The 20,922-nt window shown below is 37.9% G+C and overlaps 1 protein-coding gene across 1 annotated transcript; it reads left to right on the top strand.

The window, feature by feature from the left end:
• Nucleotides 1-3,409: 3,409 nt before the first annotated feature.
• On the top strand, nucleotides 3,410-20,712 carry LOC105051276 (alpha-galactosidase). Its single transcript, XM_073243216.1, has 14 exons — nucleotides 3,410-3,584; nucleotides 4,073-4,226; nucleotides 4,338-4,595; nucleotides 5,060-5,234; nucleotides 5,583-5,644; nucleotides 5,747-5,910; nucleotides 6,094-6,191; nucleotides 17,924-17,982; nucleotides 18,071-18,205; nucleotides 18,350-18,583; nucleotides 18,684-18,845; nucleotides 19,668-19,743; nucleotides 19,822-19,872; nucleotides 20,348-20,712. The coding sequence occupies exons 1-14, from the start codon at nucleotides 3,535-3,537 to the stop codon at nucleotides 20,569-20,571; spliced, it is 1,902 nt and encodes a 633-aa protein (XP_073099317.1). The 5' UTR covers nucleotides 3,410-3,534; the 3' UTR covers nucleotides 20,572-20,712.
• Nucleotides 20,713-20,922: the final 210 nt, after the last annotated feature.

Here is a 20,922-nt window from a genome sequence, read left to right on the forward strand (position 1 = left end):
CGATGCCATTCTAATCTGGTTATAGCCGGAGAATGCGTCCATGAAAGTGAGAAGCTCATGGCCCGAGGTAGCGTCCACCAGTTGGTCGATCCTGGGAAGGGGGTAACTGTCCTTTGGGCAAGCTTTATTCAGCTTTTTGAAGTCGATACACATCCTTCACTTGCCGTTTGCTTTCTTGACCAAGACAACATTGGAGATCCACTCTGGATAATTGACCTCCTTGATGAATCCGGCCTTGAGAAGTTTATCCACTTCCTCGGCTATCGCCTTCTGCCTCTCCGGGGCATGACTCCGGATTTTTTCTTTTGTTGGCCGATGTTTAGGGTCGACCGCCAGATGATGTTCCATGACTTCTGTCTCAATCCCCGGCATATCCGCCGGGACCCATGCGAAAACGTCCGCATTCCTTCGGAGAAAATCCACGAGATGCGTCCGCACCTCCTCCTCCAGGTTGGAGCCAATTAACACCACATGCTCCGCATTCCCATCATTCAAAGGAATTGGTATTAGGTCTTCGATCGGGCCGCCCCTCTCTTCAGTGAGGTCGTCGCGCGCATCCAACCCGTCGACTGGACAGAGGTCCGCTTGATCGCTTCTTTGCAGGGCAATATTGTAGCAGTGCCTGGCCAGCGCTTGGTCTCCCCGAACTTCTCCAATCCCCTTGTCAGTGGGGAACTTCAACTTCAGATGGTAGGTTGAAACAACGGCCCTAAGGGCATTGAGGCCGGGTCGGCCGAGAATTGCATTGTAGGCAGACGGCGCCTTTACCACCAGAAAATTCACCAGGGCTCTGGACTGCTTTGGATGCTGACCAGCGGTCACAGTTAGAGCTATCATTCCTTCCGTCGGAACGGCGTCACCAGTAAACCCTATCAGGGGAGAGCACATCGGCCTTAGATGACCGCCAAGAGCGGCCATTCTCGAATAGGCGCTGTAGAATAAGATGTCGGCCGAACTTCCGTTGTCGACGAGAATGCGACGGACATCATAATTTGCTATGTTCAAGGAAACTACGACCGCACCGTTATGAGGGAATTGGACTCCCTGGGCATCTTCTTCAGTGAAGGCTATGGGCTCTTCAACTTTTGGCCGCTTGAGGGGTGCAGCTGATGTGCTGGTTGCCTCCGGCCGGGATTCTCCCGAGATGACGTTGACGGAATCCGGCGAAGGCTGGTCATCCGGCCACCCTTTATCATCAACCATAGCCGGAGGTAGTTGTGCGGAAACCTCACGGGAGGGCATCGGATGAGAAAAAGAGAATTGGGTGCCGGAAAAGATGGCCGGAAGCGGGTCCGTTCAGCGCTCCTTCAAGAACAAGGGTGCTGCGAAGACAGCCCTTCCTCTAGCGCCAATCCTGTTGGTGCAAAAATCCGCCTGCGCCGGAGAAGCTGGAGTTGAGGAAGCCGCGGTCGCCGTCGGGACCTGCAAGGGAAGTCTAAACCGGAGGTGGGGTTGCTCCGGCAAGACCCTCCGACGCTCAAGTCAGTTCTCTGCCTCAACAAGAATGGAGTGCTCGAACGGAGAGTTTAGCAGAGTTTTGAGATAAGACAAAAGGGCTTAAGGAATAACGTATCTGAGTCTCCCCCTTTTATAGGCGGGGGAAGCAACGGACTGATGGCGACGTCTGTAACCGCCTGGTAGTGGGCCGCCCATGGTCAGGGGAATTGATTGCGAAAGATAATGGAGCAGACACGTGGCCATCATCATATCCCGCCACATAGGGCCTGCTGCAGGTAGTGGGGCGGCGTTCGTTACTGCTAGTTGTCAGCGAGTAGTGGGATCGTGCAGCACCTACCGCAGGGAGCAGCATCATAGCTGTTGACACAGCCTGCCAGAGAGTAGTGGGATCATGCCGCACCTGTCGCAGGGGGAGGTGGAGCCGCGTGGAATCCGCTACAGGAAGTGGAACAGGATCATGGCAATTATTGTTATCTGCCAGGGGACACAGAGCTGTTGATCAAGGCTCGGCAGTGGTCGGAGTTCGGCCTTTGTAGGAGTCCGGGAGGAGTCTGCCTGCGGCTGTATTCGTTGGCGTCAGGGATGAAGCTCGGCTCCTTTAAGGCTCGGCTCCTCCTGCAATTGGTACCGAGAGCGGAGCCCGGGCGGAGCTGCAACTGCTGTCGGTGGTGGAGCCCGGCTCCCGTAGGAGTCCGGGCGGAGCCGTTCTGCTGTTGATGGAGGAGTCCGGCTCCCGTAGGAGTCCGGGCGGAGCCGTTCCGCTGTTGGTGGAGGAGCCCGACTCCCGTTGGAGTCCGGGCGGAGCCGTTCTGCTGTTGGTGGAGGAGCCCGGCTCCCGTTGGAGTCCGGGCGGAGCCGTTCTGCTGTTGGTGGAGGAGCCCGGCTCCCGTTGGAGTCCGGGCGGAGCCGTTCTGCTGTTGGTGGAGGAGCCCGGCTCCCGTTGGAGTCCGGGCGGAGCCGTTCTGCTGTTGATGGAGGAGCCCGGCTCCCGTAGGAGTCCGGGAGGAGCCGTTCCGCTGTTGGTGGAGGAGCCCGGCTCCCGTAGGAGTCCGGGCGGAGCCGTTCCGCTGTTGGTGGAGGAGCCCGGCTCCCGTTAGAGTCCGGGCGGAGCCGTTCCGCTGTTGGTGGAGGAGCCCGGCTCCCGTTGGAGTTCGGGCGGAGCCGTTCTGCTGTTGGTGGAGGAGCCCGGCTCCTGTTGGAGTCCGGGCGGAGCCGTTCTGCTGTTGGTGGAGGAGCCCGGCTCCCGTAGGAGTCCGAGCGGAGCCGTTCTGCTGTTGAATTTGGCTGCGGGTATTTTATACCCAACAATAGGTAATAAGTTGATGCTTACGTGAACAGCTTAACTTGCTAACATATTTTCTCTCAATTTCTGCTTTCATATATATATATATACTAGTCGAAGATTCACGTATTGTACGGGACCGGATATACAAAAATAATTTTTCTTCTAAATCTAATTAGATTAAAAAAATTATATTATTTAAATTTTTAGGATCACTTCGTATTCTCAACTATCTATATAAATAGATTTTAATTATAAAAATATAATAATATCATATATTAATAATATAATTTAATATGAAGAGATGTCTTTCTATTTGAATATAATAATATAATATATTAATAATATATATATATATATATATATATGGTTAGATTGTGTGCCGGTTGCTTATTATGTTGCCGTAATTCGGCCAAATGTGTGACTGGACGCCGAATCTAACCGCTTCCGTAAGCCTGATCATCTGACGCGCGCGCACTCCCAAGGAGGACTGCTTGGTGCAGTGCTCTTTAGGATCTACATAACTAGTTGTATTCTCAACGTCGGAACGGCGCCGGATCGGCTAGACGATCAGCAACCAAGATGGACTTGCTTTGAGATGCGTTTAGCTCAAAACTTTCCCACTGGACATCAGAACGGTGTCTGCCGCTACTCACTTGAGTCGGGATTGGGCTCCCGTTCCGAATGTGAACTCGGCTATTTATTGGACTAGGAAGCTCGAGAGAATAAATCCTAGTCTTGAAATTTTTGATCATTCGGTGCGTCGTACACAGGCTCGATTCGTTTCTGTAGCCATGAAAGCATCGGTTTTGGTGGTTCTCTTCTTCACCCTCATCTTCTACAGGTCTGTATAAATTGAAATGAAACCTAGGTCCCAAGTTTTCTCAGTATAAATTGCTTTGCAATGTAACGAAGTCTGCTAGATTGTTATAAAAAAAAAAAAGTTTAAAAACACACTGGAGTTTATTTCTGCTATCATTCTGCTTAGATGATTTGATGGGAGCTAATTAGCTTCTTTTCTTTCTTTCTTAATGGGGAACATTCTGTCTCGGTGAATGTGTATGCGAAATGCTCCCTGGCTTTTAATATTGTTAATTCCATTTATGGTTGCTAATTTACTTGCTACTTATCAGAAAACCCTCTCCAGTTGGTTGATATGCAGACATCTTTTAGGCCTCTGGATTCAAAAGAATCAACTTTTATGGAAAATTATGTTCTGTGGTGCCCATTTCGGGATGTTATGTCGTTCTTTTTGTTTAGGGTTGATAGAAATGTGTTTGTGGTTTTATCGGTTATTCACTTCTTTCATAATTCATGTAATTCCCATTTCAGGGCACTATCTGTAGCAGGCAAAGAACGGGAGCTTGCCAAGTTGCCACCCAGGGGGTGGAATTCTTATGATTCCTTTTCATGGGCTATCAATGAACAAGAATTCCTAGATAATGCTGAGATCGTAGCTCAGAGACTACTGCCTCATGGATATGAGGTTAGATCCATAATGAAGAATCAATTAGTTATGATAGAAAACACATAGAATGCCACTAGAGAAGGATTGGTGCCTCACTGTTAATTGATCATTTTTCTCAAAAAAATTTAGTATGCTGTGGTGGACTTCTTGTGGTTTCGGAAGAATGTGGATGGAGCGTATGTTGATTCCTATGGCTATGACAGCATTGACGAATGGGGCAGACCGTTCCCCGATCCTGAAAGGTGGCCATCCTCTAGAGGTGGCAAAGGATTCAAAGAAATTGCTCGCAAGGTTCATGAAATGGGTCTGAAGTTTGGAATTCATGTCATGAGAGGAATAAGTACAGAGGCAGTCAATGCCAACACACGGATCTTAGATGTTGACACGGTATACTTTCTCCTTGCAGCTGCATACTTCTCCTTTTGAGTATTTTTTGCAGTCCATTAGCACAATCCTTTTGGCAACTCTCTGATCTTTCTTCATGGTTAAATTCAGCTACACCTATGTTGGCCAAAATTTCTCCATCAGTCACAAATTGGTAGATCATAAAGAATCTTGATCAAATTGGATCACCACAAACAAATTAACTTTCAACCTCCATCCTTTTATCAGAATTGGATCTGTTTATTATGTTCTAATGCTACATTAAGAGACTTTAATGGCTATCAGGAATGAGTTACACACTTCCACCCATGGGTAATTACAATAACTTACATTATCATTCCTATTTTTTAAAATAAACGTATGCATAAGCGTTGGCTACAGTAAGATAGTTTTTGTTTGGAAAACTTTTATCTAATATGGTGCTTTGTTCCTTGTATTCTAATTCAATGGCAAATTTTGATTCATAGAATGGTGCATATGAGGAGTCTGGTCGACAGTGGTATGCAACAGACATAGGGATGAAAGATAAGACTTGTGCATGGATGAGCCATGGATTTATGAGTGTTAATACAGATCTGGGAGCTGGAAGAGCCTTCCTTAGATCTCTGTATCGACAATATGCTGAATGGGGTGTTGATTTTGGTAAGTAGACAAAATTACACTTATGCTTTTATTTAGTTTATATCCTTTATATCTGTGTATGTTTCAAGAAATGACAAAATCTTTACCATTCCCCGTCTTGGGAATTTGAAAATTCTTACTGAAAGAAACTCACTGCCCTTAACTTATTATTACCAAACTTTGAAAGTGTTCAGTACTCAAAATTGAAGGACAAGTAATGTTATTTAACACCATATACCTGTCTTCGTTGTGACAGTGTTCTTTAAGAGCATAGAATACAAACAAACATGGTTGAACACTTCAGTCACATATCTTGTTTCATCCAGATTTTTGCTTGTGCTCATCTTTTTTGTTCTGTTTCCTTTGCAGTGAAGCTTGACTGTGTGTTTGGAGATGACTTGGATGCCCAAGAAATAATAACAGTTTCAAAGGTACCTATAGAAACCTGATGTTTCGTATAAAGAACCTGTGAGGTGATAATAGTCTATTGAAATTATGTTCTTCTGAAATTAACTAAGATGCAATTCCTGCAGCTTCTAGAAGAGCTTGACCGCCCAGTGGTGTTCTCTATCTCTCCCGGATCAAGTGTGACTCCATCCATGGCTGAGGGCATTAGTAATTATGTGAACATGTACAGAATAACCGGGGATGACTGGGATAGGTGGACAGATGTTGTTTATCATTTTGACATATCAAGGTAGATATTAGTGCGCTTAAATCCTTATGTTTCTTTTGATGAAGTTTCCATATTTCCAGTTTGACATTTTGTTTTGACCTTTGTATTTTTTGAAACTATTTGTTTATTCCTTACTGGTTCTGTTTGCAACAATCCAACATTCTTTTATAAAATTTCATCAACGTACCTTTAATTTCTACCCAGGGATTTTGCTGCTGTGAAGAAGATTGGAGCTGCAGGGTTGCAAGGAAGGTCATGGCCTGACTTGGACATGCTACCACTTGGATGGCTTGCAGATCCAAGTAATCTAGTTTGTCCACCTGGATAAGTTCTTCTATCATTTACTATTATCCATATACTTATTACTTTACAAATGCTAGATGATGAAAGTGGATCTGGCGTGGTTTAACTTTACAAAAATTGTTAAGAACATACCTGAGTAGATAAATCTCTGGCGAAACATTATGCACTTACTCATTTTCATTAGCATAAATTCTACAGTTTTAAGAATTTTGATGGCTTCTTATTGAACTGACACAGGTAGAGTGCTTTAGGCAACTCCAATACTTAAATTGATGTAATACACACAAGAAAGGATATTTGGAGTTAATTAACATTTTGAATAAGGAAAGCTGAAAGTAAAAGTTGCTCTGAATTCTGTCCTGATCACATTAAGATGACAGACAAAGTCGGATATCTATCTTGATACATGTCAATGTGCAAAAGTCATAGTCCATAAGTCGAAGTTCGCTATCAACAACCTGTGCAGTCTGTCCTCATCAGAAGCAACTAAAACAATGCTTCACCAGGTTATATCTGTATTGAATTGATGCTGACTAGATAGGGGGGTCATGTGATCATGAGATTTAGATTTGGCAATTTTTTTTCTTTAAGTCTGAAATTTACTTCAGATTTTTATGCTGACAAGGGTGCATCACAGTCAATCCACGATCTAGGGTGAATATTTCTTTCTTCTGGAGGTGACAGTTGAAGGAAGGGTGAACAAACTGCAGGAAAGTTGGGGTTAAGGATAGAGAAGAAGAAAATAAGCTTCCGTTAAATTCCAACATAAAGTCTAATTCACCTTCCAACATAAAGTCTAGTGCACCTTCCTTTTCCCATCCTTAGTATAGTCTAGGCAAGAATTAAAAACTAATCTAATGGATCCTATTATCAATATTATAGTATGACTGAATAAAACAGAAGACAGCAGGGTGGAATCGTATGACAAGCACAGATTGTCAGGTGATTGGTCAAAGTCAAATCCCATCTTTTTTGTTTTTTTTTCCTTTCCTTATTTTTCTTTTTTTACCCATTATGATGAATGCAATTGATCGATTAATAAATACATCAAGACCCTGAGGTAGCTTCAAATTCCATATTCGAGGTTTTTGATTTAGGATAATATCATATAGATCCTAGGCATGATTTGAATTGCTTGCTAATGGATCTTGACTTTCTTGATTGGATTTCATGGCTTGATTTTGGATAGTAGATGAGAAGCTTGACAGTACTCTCTTTTTCTTAATATGTCAACATGATATTACTTGTGCTGTTTTGCAGGCTTCCAGTATGATAAAATGGTAGTCTAACATTTAAGCTGCTTCAACTTCTTTACTGATCCATTGTATTTCGTTTTTTAAAGTCGCTTTTAGGGATCAAGGTGATGGCCTTGTCTGGTTTGTGCTGACTGGTACATACAATGCCAGGCTCTGATTGGCATATGGCATTGGGGCAGTGGGCTGCAGGATTGAATCACTTGGTATCAAACTGTGCTAGTTCAATTTGCCATGACATGGTCAGTACTGTACCAAGCATCAAACCCTTAAGCCCTTCTGCTCTGCCCACCTCCCATCTCCTCCTATTTGAAGATCTTGGCATATGTTAACATGACTATGTCTCAGCAGGTAGACTATTGAAAACAAACCTTATCCCATGAATCTTTTTTAAGTAAATGTACATGTAAATAAGTAACTACCTCCCATTTGTGTTCAACAAAAATAAGCTAAAATCAAAATTCAATTAAAAAAGTCAAAATCAGTAACAAATTTCAAAATTTTTGGGTTATGTCAAAGTTGCTTGCTTTATATGCTAGGAATTTCTCAAATATCAAAAGCTTATAAGTTTTTTTATGATCTAAACATTGCCAAGAGCCAAAAGGTTCGGTGAGAAATATCATAAATCTTAGACTACAATTTTTATCATCTAAGACTATTCTAATTAACACAAAGCACTTTGAGATGCACAGATGCCTTATGCTTTTCAAATCTTAGTCTCTTTTTTTTTTTAACCAAAAATTTTGAATGATTACTACATATATTAACCAAGAATAGTCATTATAGTAATGATAGGACATCGTTAGGATGCCTTATTAGCTGAAATAGCAAAATACATAGTATTCAGCACATATACATATTCTTATTCTTGATTTTATGATACTGAATGCACGGAGCAAACCTTAAAGGCATTAAAAAAAAAACATACATGGAATAGCTTATGCTCGTGCATGCCAAATGGTGCCATTGCAACTCACATTGTGACTGCAGTGTCCCAGCCCATGCTAAGTTTCTGTGTTGGCACAGCATAGCATGTGGCAGGTGCCTTCCCAACCACTGGATGGTGTGGGCACTGTACATGTAAACTAAATCCTTGGTCACTTTTGATCAGAATGTTGTATAATCACTTTCAGTCAGAAATTTATAATCACTTTCAATCAGAAATTTCTAACTCGCTTCTCTAGCCAAACTTATCAAGAATAACCCATCTCCATGAAGAATTCTCTGAAGTTTAAGAATGATGATGTTCTTTGAATGTAAGAAGGAGAATGGATCCATGATGATTCTCCTAGGCTGTTTACTATTCATTAAATCCTCAATCATCTGTGGGAAGAAAGGTGTCAATTTGGAATTCAAATGCATGCATGGGAGCATGCTGGCTGATCATAGTAGGGGTTGAAAATTGAGTAATATTTGAGCCAAAATTCCAATATTCAGAAATACTAATAGGCTAGTCTATTTTTTGGTCACTGTAGTTTATCTGCTATAATGATTTGGGCCAAGCTTAACAGTCTCGATTCCAGATTGCATACTTGTATCCCTGCACTATCTTGAACCTTACCAGGATACCAAAACATTTTTTTAAATTTTTTTTTTTTTTTAAAGTTTTGAGTGGAAAACAAGATTTTGTGAGTTCATTTTTAATGTTTAAATGTAATATAATTTAATTTTTTTATGCTACATGCTTAAAAGATGGTGGGATTATATAACTAAATGTTAAATTAACTAAGTATAACATTGAAAATGTAAAATACTTATATTAAAAATTGGGAATGCAATATGTTTGTATTTGTTCAATTCCAAATGTTGATGTCTCTTATGCATGCCTGAGTCATGTTCATAATCAAGCATTGGAGCTTGACCTGTGCATTGGTATTATGCCAGCCTAGGATCCTGGTCTCTTGTTTGTATCAGATAGCCATGCTGGTACTGCTGCTTCAACAGGTATAATGGTGAAAATCCAAACAAGGATCAAGAAAGATCTGATCCATTAATTTGATTGAGTGGGAAGGATGATACCCACTCAGATATGAAGACTTAGAGAGGTTCATATCCTTCTAGGTCGTAATCTGGTATGAGAGGATATGATTTGGTATACGATGATGATCCTAAATATCATGGGATCCTCATATGTCTAAGATTCTCACTTGATGTGGCACCTCATCAGCCATATTGGTACCGGGTCCACCACCTCTGGGTCCTTTCCTCCTCTATGCTATGGTGCCCTTTCTAGCACTACACCCATTTTCCCTATCCTGCATTGCATAAACTGGGAGTCACCAGTGAATGGAGTAATCAAAAGTAACTACATGCCACCCCTCGTCCATCGCCTCCACCTTGACTATCAAAACCTGTCATCACTTGAAGAATCATTGTCATCATTGCCTGTATTGCAATATGAACTGGGCAATCAGTCATCAGAGTTCTTGGTAGTCTCGGAGTCACTGTGAATTGGCTCCTCATCACTTTCTTCAGTGGATCTACCTTCTTCTTTTCTTTCTTTTTCTTTGTCTGAGTGGATATCTAGGGAACCAGATTCTTACCGTTAATTGATTAATATCCTCAACTCTCTTAATTGGTCTTGTTGCACTAGCTGGTTTCAGTGTTGTGGTGACCTCTACTCATCTTTCTGCCAAATATTTGACTAGAGATCTCCGACTTGAACCATATTGTGACTCTAACTAGCTTCTTCATGAAACTTTGCAGTGGCTGTTGTTACTGGGAATTGGCTGGCTATGGACGTGGCATGTGTCGATTTGCTTAGATCTCTATATTCATCCTATCTTGCTTGGCTATAAGACTGGCTAGCCTAGGGGATGATCCCGGTTCATCATGCACTTTAGGCTGGCTGGCCTTCAAACCAACCTGTCACAGGATCTTCCTTATCATATACAAAGTCATTGTAGAGTAGCTCCTGATGCTTCAGATCAACTTCTTGCTGAAGATATTTCAACCTTAGCCGCATCTTGTAGTGCACATATACCAATGCATTTAGTCTATTCTGAGTCAAAGAGTTCCTTTGCTTGTTGTGGATCAAAGCAAAAGTCAACCAGTTGCACCCTCATCGGTTACCTAAGACTGTCTGCAAAAGGATATTGATTGTGTCTTTTCTCAAGTTTTGGTTCATCCCATCATTGTGAATCACCACTAAGTTGTAGACACAAATACAGACATTGCTTGTCTGCCACAAATTTGCATTGATATATTAATGAACAAGATTTAATGTAGAAGAATACATTTCTCCATTACCAACAAGTAGAACCCTCTTTGAGAATGTGTTGTTGCCCTCCTTATATTCTTTGGTCTAGGATGCGCATAACTTGTGGTATTATTGTTCAAGATTCACTAATCAAACATATTATAATTAGTGATTGATATCTAAGTAATGTTTAACTCTTCGATAGCTAGGCCAATAATAGGTTGTACAATTATCATTAAGCATATGTGAGTTATCCATTATTTTTCACGGATAATGACTTTTTAATTTAAAATTACTCAAAAACTTAGAAAATTTCAAAAAAAATTCCTAAAGGTGCTAGTTTCCTCAAAATTACTTTTGGATGTATTTATATAATTCTGATTTTCACAAATTTACAGTAATATTTTTTGTATTAAGTTTACAAACAAACAAATAAATTTCATAGATATCAAAAAGGTATGATACATGCTCCAAAAAACATGTCTAAAGTATCCTTACATGGTATTGGAATTTCATGAAATTTTGAATTAATCATAATTTTATTAAAATTATATTTAATTCAAATAAATATTGAAAATTTAGTTTTTAAATTCTCGCAAATTTAACTCCTACTTGGAGTACCACAAATATTTTTCGGTCCATATTAAGCACTAAACCCTAATTAATCTAGAAATTACTTTTAATTAAGCTTTTATTCGAGAAGCAATTACTATGTCAGAAATTAATCAAATTGCTATAAAAAAAGGACAGCAGATCAAGGTATGCCATCTCGCTACTGGGGTGCAACCCTATCACTATGTTGGTATGTTTGATCTCGGTACGCCCCCCGCATCGTGTACCAATACCAAATTGGGATGGTATGGCTTACCTTGCAGCAGATAGCTTGCTAGACCCCGAGTATGATACTAATTTTTGGTATCTAACATCTCTTGTCTATTGAGTTTTTCTCGAAAAATATATTTTCATTAAGTAATAAAATAAAATATCAATAAGTTTGTCATCTAAGATCTCTCATATATCATGAAATCATACCAAAATATAAAATTTTGGCATGATTTTTCATATTTTTTTCAATTTCTGTAAAAGAAAATGGTAGAAGGAATCTAGAAAGATACCTTGATGAACATTGGTATGACCTTCTTGCTCACCCTTCAAAACTCTCCTTTTTCTCCTCTCCTTTCTCCTCTTTTATGCTGTTCACAGATGTGCTAGAGGGAGCAAAGGGCATGGTGACCTTTTCTTCCTTAATAATTGAGGGGGAGAGGCTAACCGTGCTTGTAGCATGCCTTATGAGGTCAAACTTCCGGAACCGAGTGGTTCCACCTGGTAAGGACTGGTTCACAGCTCAAGCCCTATTTCGTGCCACGACCATGAACCATCCTGGTTCATGGTCTATATGATACGGTACTAACCGAACCAGATGGTTCGGTTTGGTATGGCAATCCTCAGTTTGGATATCCAAAAAAATTGATAGGAACAAATGAAATTTGTACTTATTAGTACTGCTAAGATTCCAAGTACTTCTTTCATTCTAGATATTTCAAATAGCTATAGCAAAGCTCTTTATAACTAGAAACACTTGAGCTTTGAACCTTGTCTCAAGCAACATATGTTTCCAAATCTAAGCACTATAAGAGCATGAGAAAAATAAATGGAAATAGAGTTAGATTCACTTCTACATACATACACCTGTTCATGAGGTCGAGTCTTAGAGTGTGCTATGTTGGGTGCTAATCTATGCCAGATAGCTGTCTAAGCACAAAACTATGTTTCAGTTCAAGTTGCTTATTCCATATAACAGTACACCTCTCTGTGAGGCAGATCAAGCATGAAATGCATTCCAATTGGAAAGAAAATTTGCCATGAGAGAAATGTTTTCATAGAATGGATCTATTGAATCAATCACATAAAGGTCAGTTGATTGCATGATATGGTAGAATGATGAGAAGGAAGATGTCACTTGTCTTGTGAAATATTCAAATTTCAGCCATATAATTTCAATTATTTGATCTGCCGGCAGCTATGAATGGTCCAATGGTCAAAACAATGATGTACACTCAAAGAATCACCAAATCTGATATAGAATCAGGTTATTTACAATTCAAATCCCAGAGTTTATGAATCCACAGCAGTTTGCTGTGACAATGCAGAAATTTTTCCTGAGAATGTTTGATCTCATCCAAGCAGACCAAAGCGATCAATCACAAGTGAAACCTGAATCAACTTTAAGCAGCAAGCACCCAAGCATTGTGATGATCAGCAAGTTTCTTTAAACACAAGTTGTCTTCATTTGTATTCATACAAAATTTGTCCAGCTGTTAAATATTTCTTTTCTGTAGAATATCTACTATTTTATACTAAATAATTCTTAAGTGCTTGAAATATGATACACAAGAGACCAGTTTGCTTGTAAAGAAGTTGTAATCATTTTAAGCAGCTTAGTTTGCCCAACAACTGATATCAATTTGTATTTCCTAGAATCACATTGAACTTAGAATCAATTTATATTTCCTATAGACTAGTTTTATTCTTAGACAAAGTCAATTTGTCCCTTTATATCTCGTATTATACGTTCCAAGGATTTTTATGACGTAATGCTCCTTCCCAATAGGTTTTACACAATTTCTTTATGCTTGATAGTGTTTGCAGTGGATCACTTTAATATTTAAAAAAATGAGGAATTGATCTTATCCATCTATGAATCTGCCAAAGATCAAAGGAAGTGGGAAGGTTGGAAATCTAGGGTACCATGATTCATCCTTTCTATGTTATGTTTAGGAATGTAGAGTATCATCATGCTACCCTTTCTTTGTATGCTTTTGTGGTCTACAGAATGACCAAGAGCAGGACCTTTCCTTCCATTGATAGGTCTTTCTAGGGGTATATGGTGTACCAAGCCTGTCTAGGAATAGAAGGTGATTGCAAAGGAAATATTGGGATGGTATTGGTCATTTCATGGGGCGAAGATATGTTCATCCATCCCATGAAAGGGTATAGAATTTCAGTTTTAAAAGTACAAGATGATTCGCATGCTCAACAACTTTTAACTCATATTAGAATCCATGCAATATCATACTCATGATTTCTAATTGAAGAATATATTGGGGCATATTAAGAATAACTTAATAAACTGAAGGTAGAATCCAATGGTTGAGGGAAAAGCAATAAAAAGCAATCGGTCTAATTACATTATGAAAATAGATGTACAACACTTATTTGATGTCACATTAAAAAGCCATAAATTCTAAATAACCTCGAGATTTATGTCTTTCAATTCTCCTTATCCAAGTATTTCTACGTGAAGTAGCTCTTCCATTTTATTTCTCTAGCTAGACACCTTTATATGGAGAGTCAAAACATGTGTCTCAAAGTTTGATCCATCGGTATCTACTTGCACATTTTTATTTTTGCAGGAGGGGAGTATCTTCAAACCAATTGTTGCCTTTTATCATGCCCTCAATTCGAAACCATGAGCCAGAGATGTGGCAACTGCCGCATACTCAAAGGGCTTTGCTTTACAGGCATTCAATAGATTCACTCTGTGATTAGATCAATACAAACATGATAACAAATAAATTCAACATAGGCAGCAGGGTAAAAAAAGCTACTAAATTTGCCAAGTTAATAACAAAAAAGTACAAAAAGTAACAAAAAAACCACAAGAAATTTGCTCATAAGAATCTCACTTCAATAACTCTTCAAATGTTTAGTATAACAAAGAAAGAAAACCTATAAAATAATTCAAACAACTTACTGAAAAAACAAGGACTATTGTCAAGCTATATGGAGGATTCTGCTCTTTCATCTAGTTACAATCCCATGATAGTACCCAACTGGCCACTAGTTCTTTGGATCTATAGAGAATGAAAGCTCAAATAATGAGATTGATAACCCAGTAAGTGCTTAATACCTTAACTAGTCTAGCCATGTAATAAATTAATGAGTTTTCTTTGGTAATATTAAACATCTTAGGCAGTACTAGAACAAATCTAAGGAAAAAATTATTATATTTTAACAAAAAAATGTTATGATAAGAAAAATAAATATGCTCAAATATTCATACTGATAATTCACATTTTTCACCCAACAATGCATGAGACTATAGCTGCATTTATACCCTGTGGTAGGCAGAGAGTCATATTTGTACCCTACAGAATGGGCCAGAATATTGCATTATACCCTATAGGGTGGGCTAGAGTACTACATTTATACATTGCAGAATGGGCTAGAAAAATATGAGTTCTTAAATAGTCAAAGTACCAACATAGAATCCCCATTGATGGTATCCAAAATATAGTTAGACTGAGAGTTAAAAATATGAAACATATCAAAGGTATTGATAAATCATATGGAAGTCAAATTCTAAAACAAAATATGTATATTTAATAAAAGATTTCTAAACAAAAATGTGCATAGCATTTGGCCATACAAATAGAAGTAATACTTTTAATTTACAGACTTATTTTCCATACAAAACATAGTTTTAAGACAGATGCATAAATTCAAAATTTGCATGTTGGACAATTATAATTTATTTGACATCAAATATTTGTTCGGAGGCAAATAAATAAATGGCTTTAGGAAAAGTGAATATTACTTACCTTGCAAGCATGAAAAGTAAACAAGTAATACCCCAAGAATTATATATATGTATATGTATGCATGTATATTTTGTCAAAAGATGGTCATGATGATTTTTGAAATAAATTTCTGAAGCTTTCAAGACCCATAAGACCTAGACAATTTGTAGGGCTATAAATGGTCATTCTAGCTTCCAAACAAAGCCTAAAAATTTCTCGACATCAACAAAATCTGTAAGCCTACTACAACTGACCAACTCCATAGTATATAACCTAAAAATCAATTTCTGTATGTTTATTTATCCAAAATAATGGCCATCTTGTTTATATTCTGCATTTGAGGTTAATAATTCATTGAAATTTTTCTTTTTTTTTAGTATATACTTTATGCTACAAGAATTAATATGCAGGATTCTTTAGATACAGAAATTAAATTGTAGGATATAATATGCATAAATGTAATAACTGGAAATTTAAAAACCAAAATATGGATATTCAGAAAGTTATTATGCATAAATATAAAAGAGAATTTATTTTACTGAAATCAGTTCCTAAGATAAAATATAAATAAATTTAATAATCAAACATTAAGATTACTATTGTTTATTACACAAAGTATATTTACTGAATTCTTAGTTTAAAAGAAAACCCAGTTTCATAATTTAAAATACATGATTTCTAATATACTGAAATTTAAAAATTACTAAATTACAATATTGATGTCCAGATATTTGCAGAATTTTAATTGAGATTCTGTCCGCAGAAAATTGTTTTATAATATAAACTTAGTTGACCTTCAAATAGCTAACCCACTATTTATATAAAAACTATAAGTGAACCAAAACTGTATACGGTTCTCATGTAGGATGATGTGCTAACACAAAGAATGCTTCCATATCTCCACTTACAGCCTGTGCCTCCTATTTATGTAGTATGAAGTATAAACTACTACATCCTATGCTCCCAGCTGCTATTAGGATTTAGGACTCCTATATTGTGCCTATCTAGATCTTTGACTATGAGCAAGCAATGGTTGACTTCCTTTCCAATTTGACAATCTCGAGCTCCAACTGCATTAGGAATGTTCATATCTAATTCCTATGTCAACTAAATCTGCTCAAAAATTGGACCTTAATTTAAGTGACTAACCAACATAGTTCAACCCACTGAATCCTTGTATGATTAAGGCTGCAACAATGATTAATAGGTATGCTCATTAGTCATAATATAGTTAGGATCAAGCAAAGACACACGACTAACTGAGCCCAACCTAAACTATTAACCAAAGTCCAGTTGTTTTTTTTCCTTTTTTTACTATTTATTTAATAATAAGCTAAATAAATCTCTCGGTAAATCAAGACTCTGAATAACTTTCAATAAGAATTTTATCACAACCAACCCAACTCTAATTATAAAATTCAAAATTAAGTCTAATCCAAACTGTTAACTAAAAATAATTTAAATAATTGTTTCTTTATATATGTATGTAATAAAAGTTTGCAGGGCATTAGACCACGTGTAGCATTATGTTATAACTATACTAGGGCCATTTCTGCTTAGAATATGGATCAGTAAATTGATGCAAATTGATAAACAGATATAGTAGAAGCCAGGTAGATATTCCAACTTACTTGCAGTGTATGACATCATCAATTTTGGTTCTGAAGAAAAGGTCTCTTCTAATGATTAGATTTAGAAATTTATCTTTTGCATGGGCTTTATTTATTTGCAAGATAAAATGTCTGCCAATTGGCTATATGGATCTCAATAACAAGCCCTTTTTTTTTCCCAGGTTTGCCTTGACTAGGAACATGGTAGCAATTTCTAGAAGGTTGACATCATATTGACAACCAATTGCAAAATCTGTTTATTTGGCTGAGCCTTGTTAACTTTTGAGCATAGCCAACCTTATGTTTGATGGGAAAAGGCTTGGACAATGATGGTGATGATAATGACGATGATAAGTTTTGTTTGTTTCTGTTTCTGATTCTAGATTTTTGGGTTTAGCATAGGGTTGTACGTTAGGCTCAAGGATGTGCTTCATGTAGTCGAAGCATAGGATTCAAATTGATGTATGTTAGGCATGGTCGTGAACAAGCATTGTAGACACTGCACATTTAGGTTGGCTTACGATATCATCTTTCCAATTCAGCAAATGAAACCAACTTTAGAGTTCACATAAATAATAAAAAAAGGATTAGGTGATATGTTTGGATTATACATCTCCAACCCCCTGTATGAGCTGAGTACAACTGGCTAATCACTTGAGTTGCACAAATTTGAAAGTTTATGGGGAGTTGGTAGGATGAATGAACATATGAAGGAGATTGTTTTGCTTCATGGTAGAGAACAAAATATCAGCTAATGTGGAGAATGTTTTATTTCCAGACTACATATATGCTTGAATTTTCTGACTTCTGAGTACATCTTGAAATCTTGTTTCCTTATCAAGAAACAAGAGTTTGTTAGCTTAGCCAAATTGGTTCCTTCAAAGTAGATACTGGAAGTTTATGACTTTATGTAGCTTGGTTTAACAATTTTATTGAAGTGGTTTTGCAATTTGGAGCTTCATAAAGTGTTCTTGATGTTCTAATACATCTGATCTTCTTTTTGTTGCTCTGTTATTTTCTACATTGCCTAATAGTTTCGTATTTTGTAATAAATGGAACCATAATAATTTGTTTATTTGCTAATGGTAGATGCAAAACATGGTCCTTACAGAAAATGTAACCTTAGCCTTGATGAACAGAAAACCCAGGTGTGTAGACTTTATGTTTCCTCTTTTATCAGGTGTACTGCTGGAATAATCAAGGCTATATTGATGCTATTTAATAATTTTTATGCAGATGACACTTTGGTCTATGGCTAAATCTCCTCTCATGTTTGGTGGAGATTTAAGGCACATCGATGAGATCACATTTGGTCTTATCACAAATCCTACTCTTTTGGAAATAAATTCTTACAGCACAAAGAATATGGAGGTACTCTGTCCATAAAAAATCTCCAGTTACTGAGCAAGAGATAAGTCGATTAGTCTGAATGTTGATCAGTCTAAATGTCTAATTATATTTCTTACCAAAATGGAAAATGACTAGGTTGTCACCTGACATTTTTATTGTGTTCAGTTTCCCTATGTCTTCGCAAAAGAAGATTTCAGAAGTACAAGTCATGCTTCTACTCATAGGTTTCTGAGTCAAGTGCTGGTGGATACACCTGATGACAAGGTGCTAGGTCTTACCAGCTGTAGCAATGAAAAAGCAAAAGGATGGTTTATTGGAAGAGACCATGGGAAGCTGGATCAGATATGCTGCAAATATGACATGAAAAACAGTGACCGTTTGTCATATTGCTTATATAAAAGGAAGCCTCTTTTGACATCATATGATTGCTTCTAAACCATAAACCAGTGTATTATGCATTATTTGTTTCTTAATTGTAATGAATTTTCTATGCTAATGCAGAGGGGAAGAGATTATATACAAACAAAATCACCGAGAAAAATTTCACTTATTAGCATCTGAGTCAATGGAGGCTTGCCTAGATGCATCTGTGAACAGAAAACGTACAGCATCAGAAAGAGAAAGCATTTTATTGTCCAGTTGTAGGAGGCATGCCTCCCAGGTATGACGTGCATACCCAATTACTAGTGCTTCATTATTGCTCACTTTAACCATTGGTATATACAACTGTGTCTGCATCATTGTTTTGTATAGATTCTGATATATGGTAACCATGAAGGCAGACAAGATAGAAGAGTATAATATAAAATTTGATTTTTCAACCACTCATTTTAATTCTGGATATTTTTATTGAGACATAATCCCCCAAAACAGAACCGAAGAACTTGAAAATTGAAATTGTCATTTATTGAACTTCTTTGCTTTCATGGAATCAATTTTTTCTTGTTTTTGAGTATACTATGTTGTTGGGACCCTTTTTCTGCTCTGCAGCATGGAGGAAAAGTGACCAAAAAATAACAAATTAATTTTCTCAAGTGAATTGCATTGCTTAATCTTAGATGGCTTGCTATAACTAAATTCTTTTTTTATACATTATCTAGAGTGAACATGTAGGCTAGTGACTATAAATGTCACCTTTTGGCCTTTTTACCCTGATTTGTACAATTTGCTTGGGTTTGGAGAGTGTAATTTTTTGAAGCATCAATTTAGTGGCTGGACAGATGATACCTTTTCAGCTGACAAATAAGAAGTCCGACTTCTGTTTTCCCTTTTCTTCTTCTTCTTCTTTTTTGTCAACAGAGAACTTATAAGTTGCAAAGATTTAAATCACATTTTTAGTAGGCTGAATAAGGATACATTTACCATGAATGAAGATATCTGTAAATGGTGAACTTAAAACAGGATCAGTATTTTTTCAATAACTTATTTTTCCTTTAGAATATTTAGTTAACAATTCAATAGCTAACGAACCTTAGATCTGCAGATGTGGGGCTTAAATGACAATGGAACCCTTGTGAACACCTATTCTGGTCTATGTGCAACAACAAGTTCGGAGAAAGGTGACAGGTCAAATTGTTTATTACTTTGTTTGTACACACATATGACAAAATGAGATTACTGATACATTTTTGATGCAGCTAATACCATGACTGGTGGAATCCGATCTTGGGTTGCAACAGGAAGAAGAGGTTAGTGGCACTTTCATATAAGCAAATGCTGAGTTTGTCAAGTGGAAAAAAAAGAAGAAGAATGTACGTCGGGTTTAGTAATTAAATTGATTCATATTAATGGAAAGTTTATGAGTTTTATTAGATGATCTGATCATGCAATATAATAATTCAAGACTAGGTGGCCTTCTTATTGAGGAGAATAAGTAATTGAGCGGTATACATGGCTTTGACTATCCACCTGTTTGTGGGTCAGGACTTAGGTGGAGTGTCTGTCTGTGCTGGTTTGAGTTGTTAATCTCCTCACCAGAGGAACCCAACTGTAGTAACAATTGATTAGGGGGTAGACCCACCGAACTATCTGCAGAGAGATGAGTACCAAGTCATTCTGCAAATTGTAGTTCTCTCTCTCTCTCTCTCTCTCACTCGCTCAGGGAGCACACGCCTGCTGTGTCACCAATTTTCTTTGCTAATATCCTTCCAAATATTTTACCAGGGGAAATTTACCTTTCATTTTTCAACCTCAATTCTTGGAGGATGCAAATATCTGCAAGAATATCAGACTTGACTGCGGTTCTTGGCAGCAGCTTCATCAGCAAAGGTTCATGTAATTGCAAAGAAGTTTGGAGCGGAAAGGACTTTGGTACAGTGAGACAGACGCTGTCAATGATGGTTGAGAAGCATGGCTGTGCTTTATTTGTATTAAATTGCAGAAGCTGACCTTGTCATTTCCTAAAGATAATTTTTATGTACCACGAGTGTGCTTGTCAAAATTCTAGTGTGAAACAGAACTATTGGACACTTGATGAAAGTTCTTGATTAAATGAGAAAGTGGGAGTTAGTGTGGAGGGCTTTGCATGATGAAGGTCTCATGAGAACTTAAATCTGAGTCATGAGATGTGAATGATGGCATATAGTATAATTTTGATAATTACTATATGGTAGTGGAAGCCTTGTCTATTTTTGGTCTTAGTTTACAGCAAAATTTATCTACCTTTTATTCAGGCTCAAGCACCCTCCTGTGTGCTGGGATATGACAATTTTTTTTTGTATTGTCCTTGTGTGGTGAGC

Source organism: Elaeis guineensis, chromosome 9 (genome assembly GCF_000442705.2).
Source record: "Elaeis guineensis isolate ETL-2024a chromosome 9, EG11, whole genome shotgun sequence".
In the NCBI taxonomy this organism is placed as follows: domain Eukaryota; kingdom Viridiplantae; phylum Streptophyta; class Magnoliopsida; order Arecales; family Arecaceae; genus Elaeis; species Elaeis guineensis.

Bases quoted from the DNA above. Each gene is read 5' to 3' on its own strand.
- LOC105051276 (XM_073243216.1), top strand. From the start codon at position 3,535: ATGAAAGCATCGGTTTTGGTGGTTCTCTTCTTCACCCTCATCTTCTAC. The intron at 4,227-4,337 runs GTTAGATCCATA...AAAAAAATTTAG, and splicing joins TACTGCCTCATGGATATGAG to TATGCTGTGGTGGACTTCTT. The intron at 5,645-5,746 runs GTACCTATAGAA...CAATTCCTGCAG, and splicing joins AAATAATAACAGTTTCAAAG to CTTCTAGAAGAGCTTGACCG.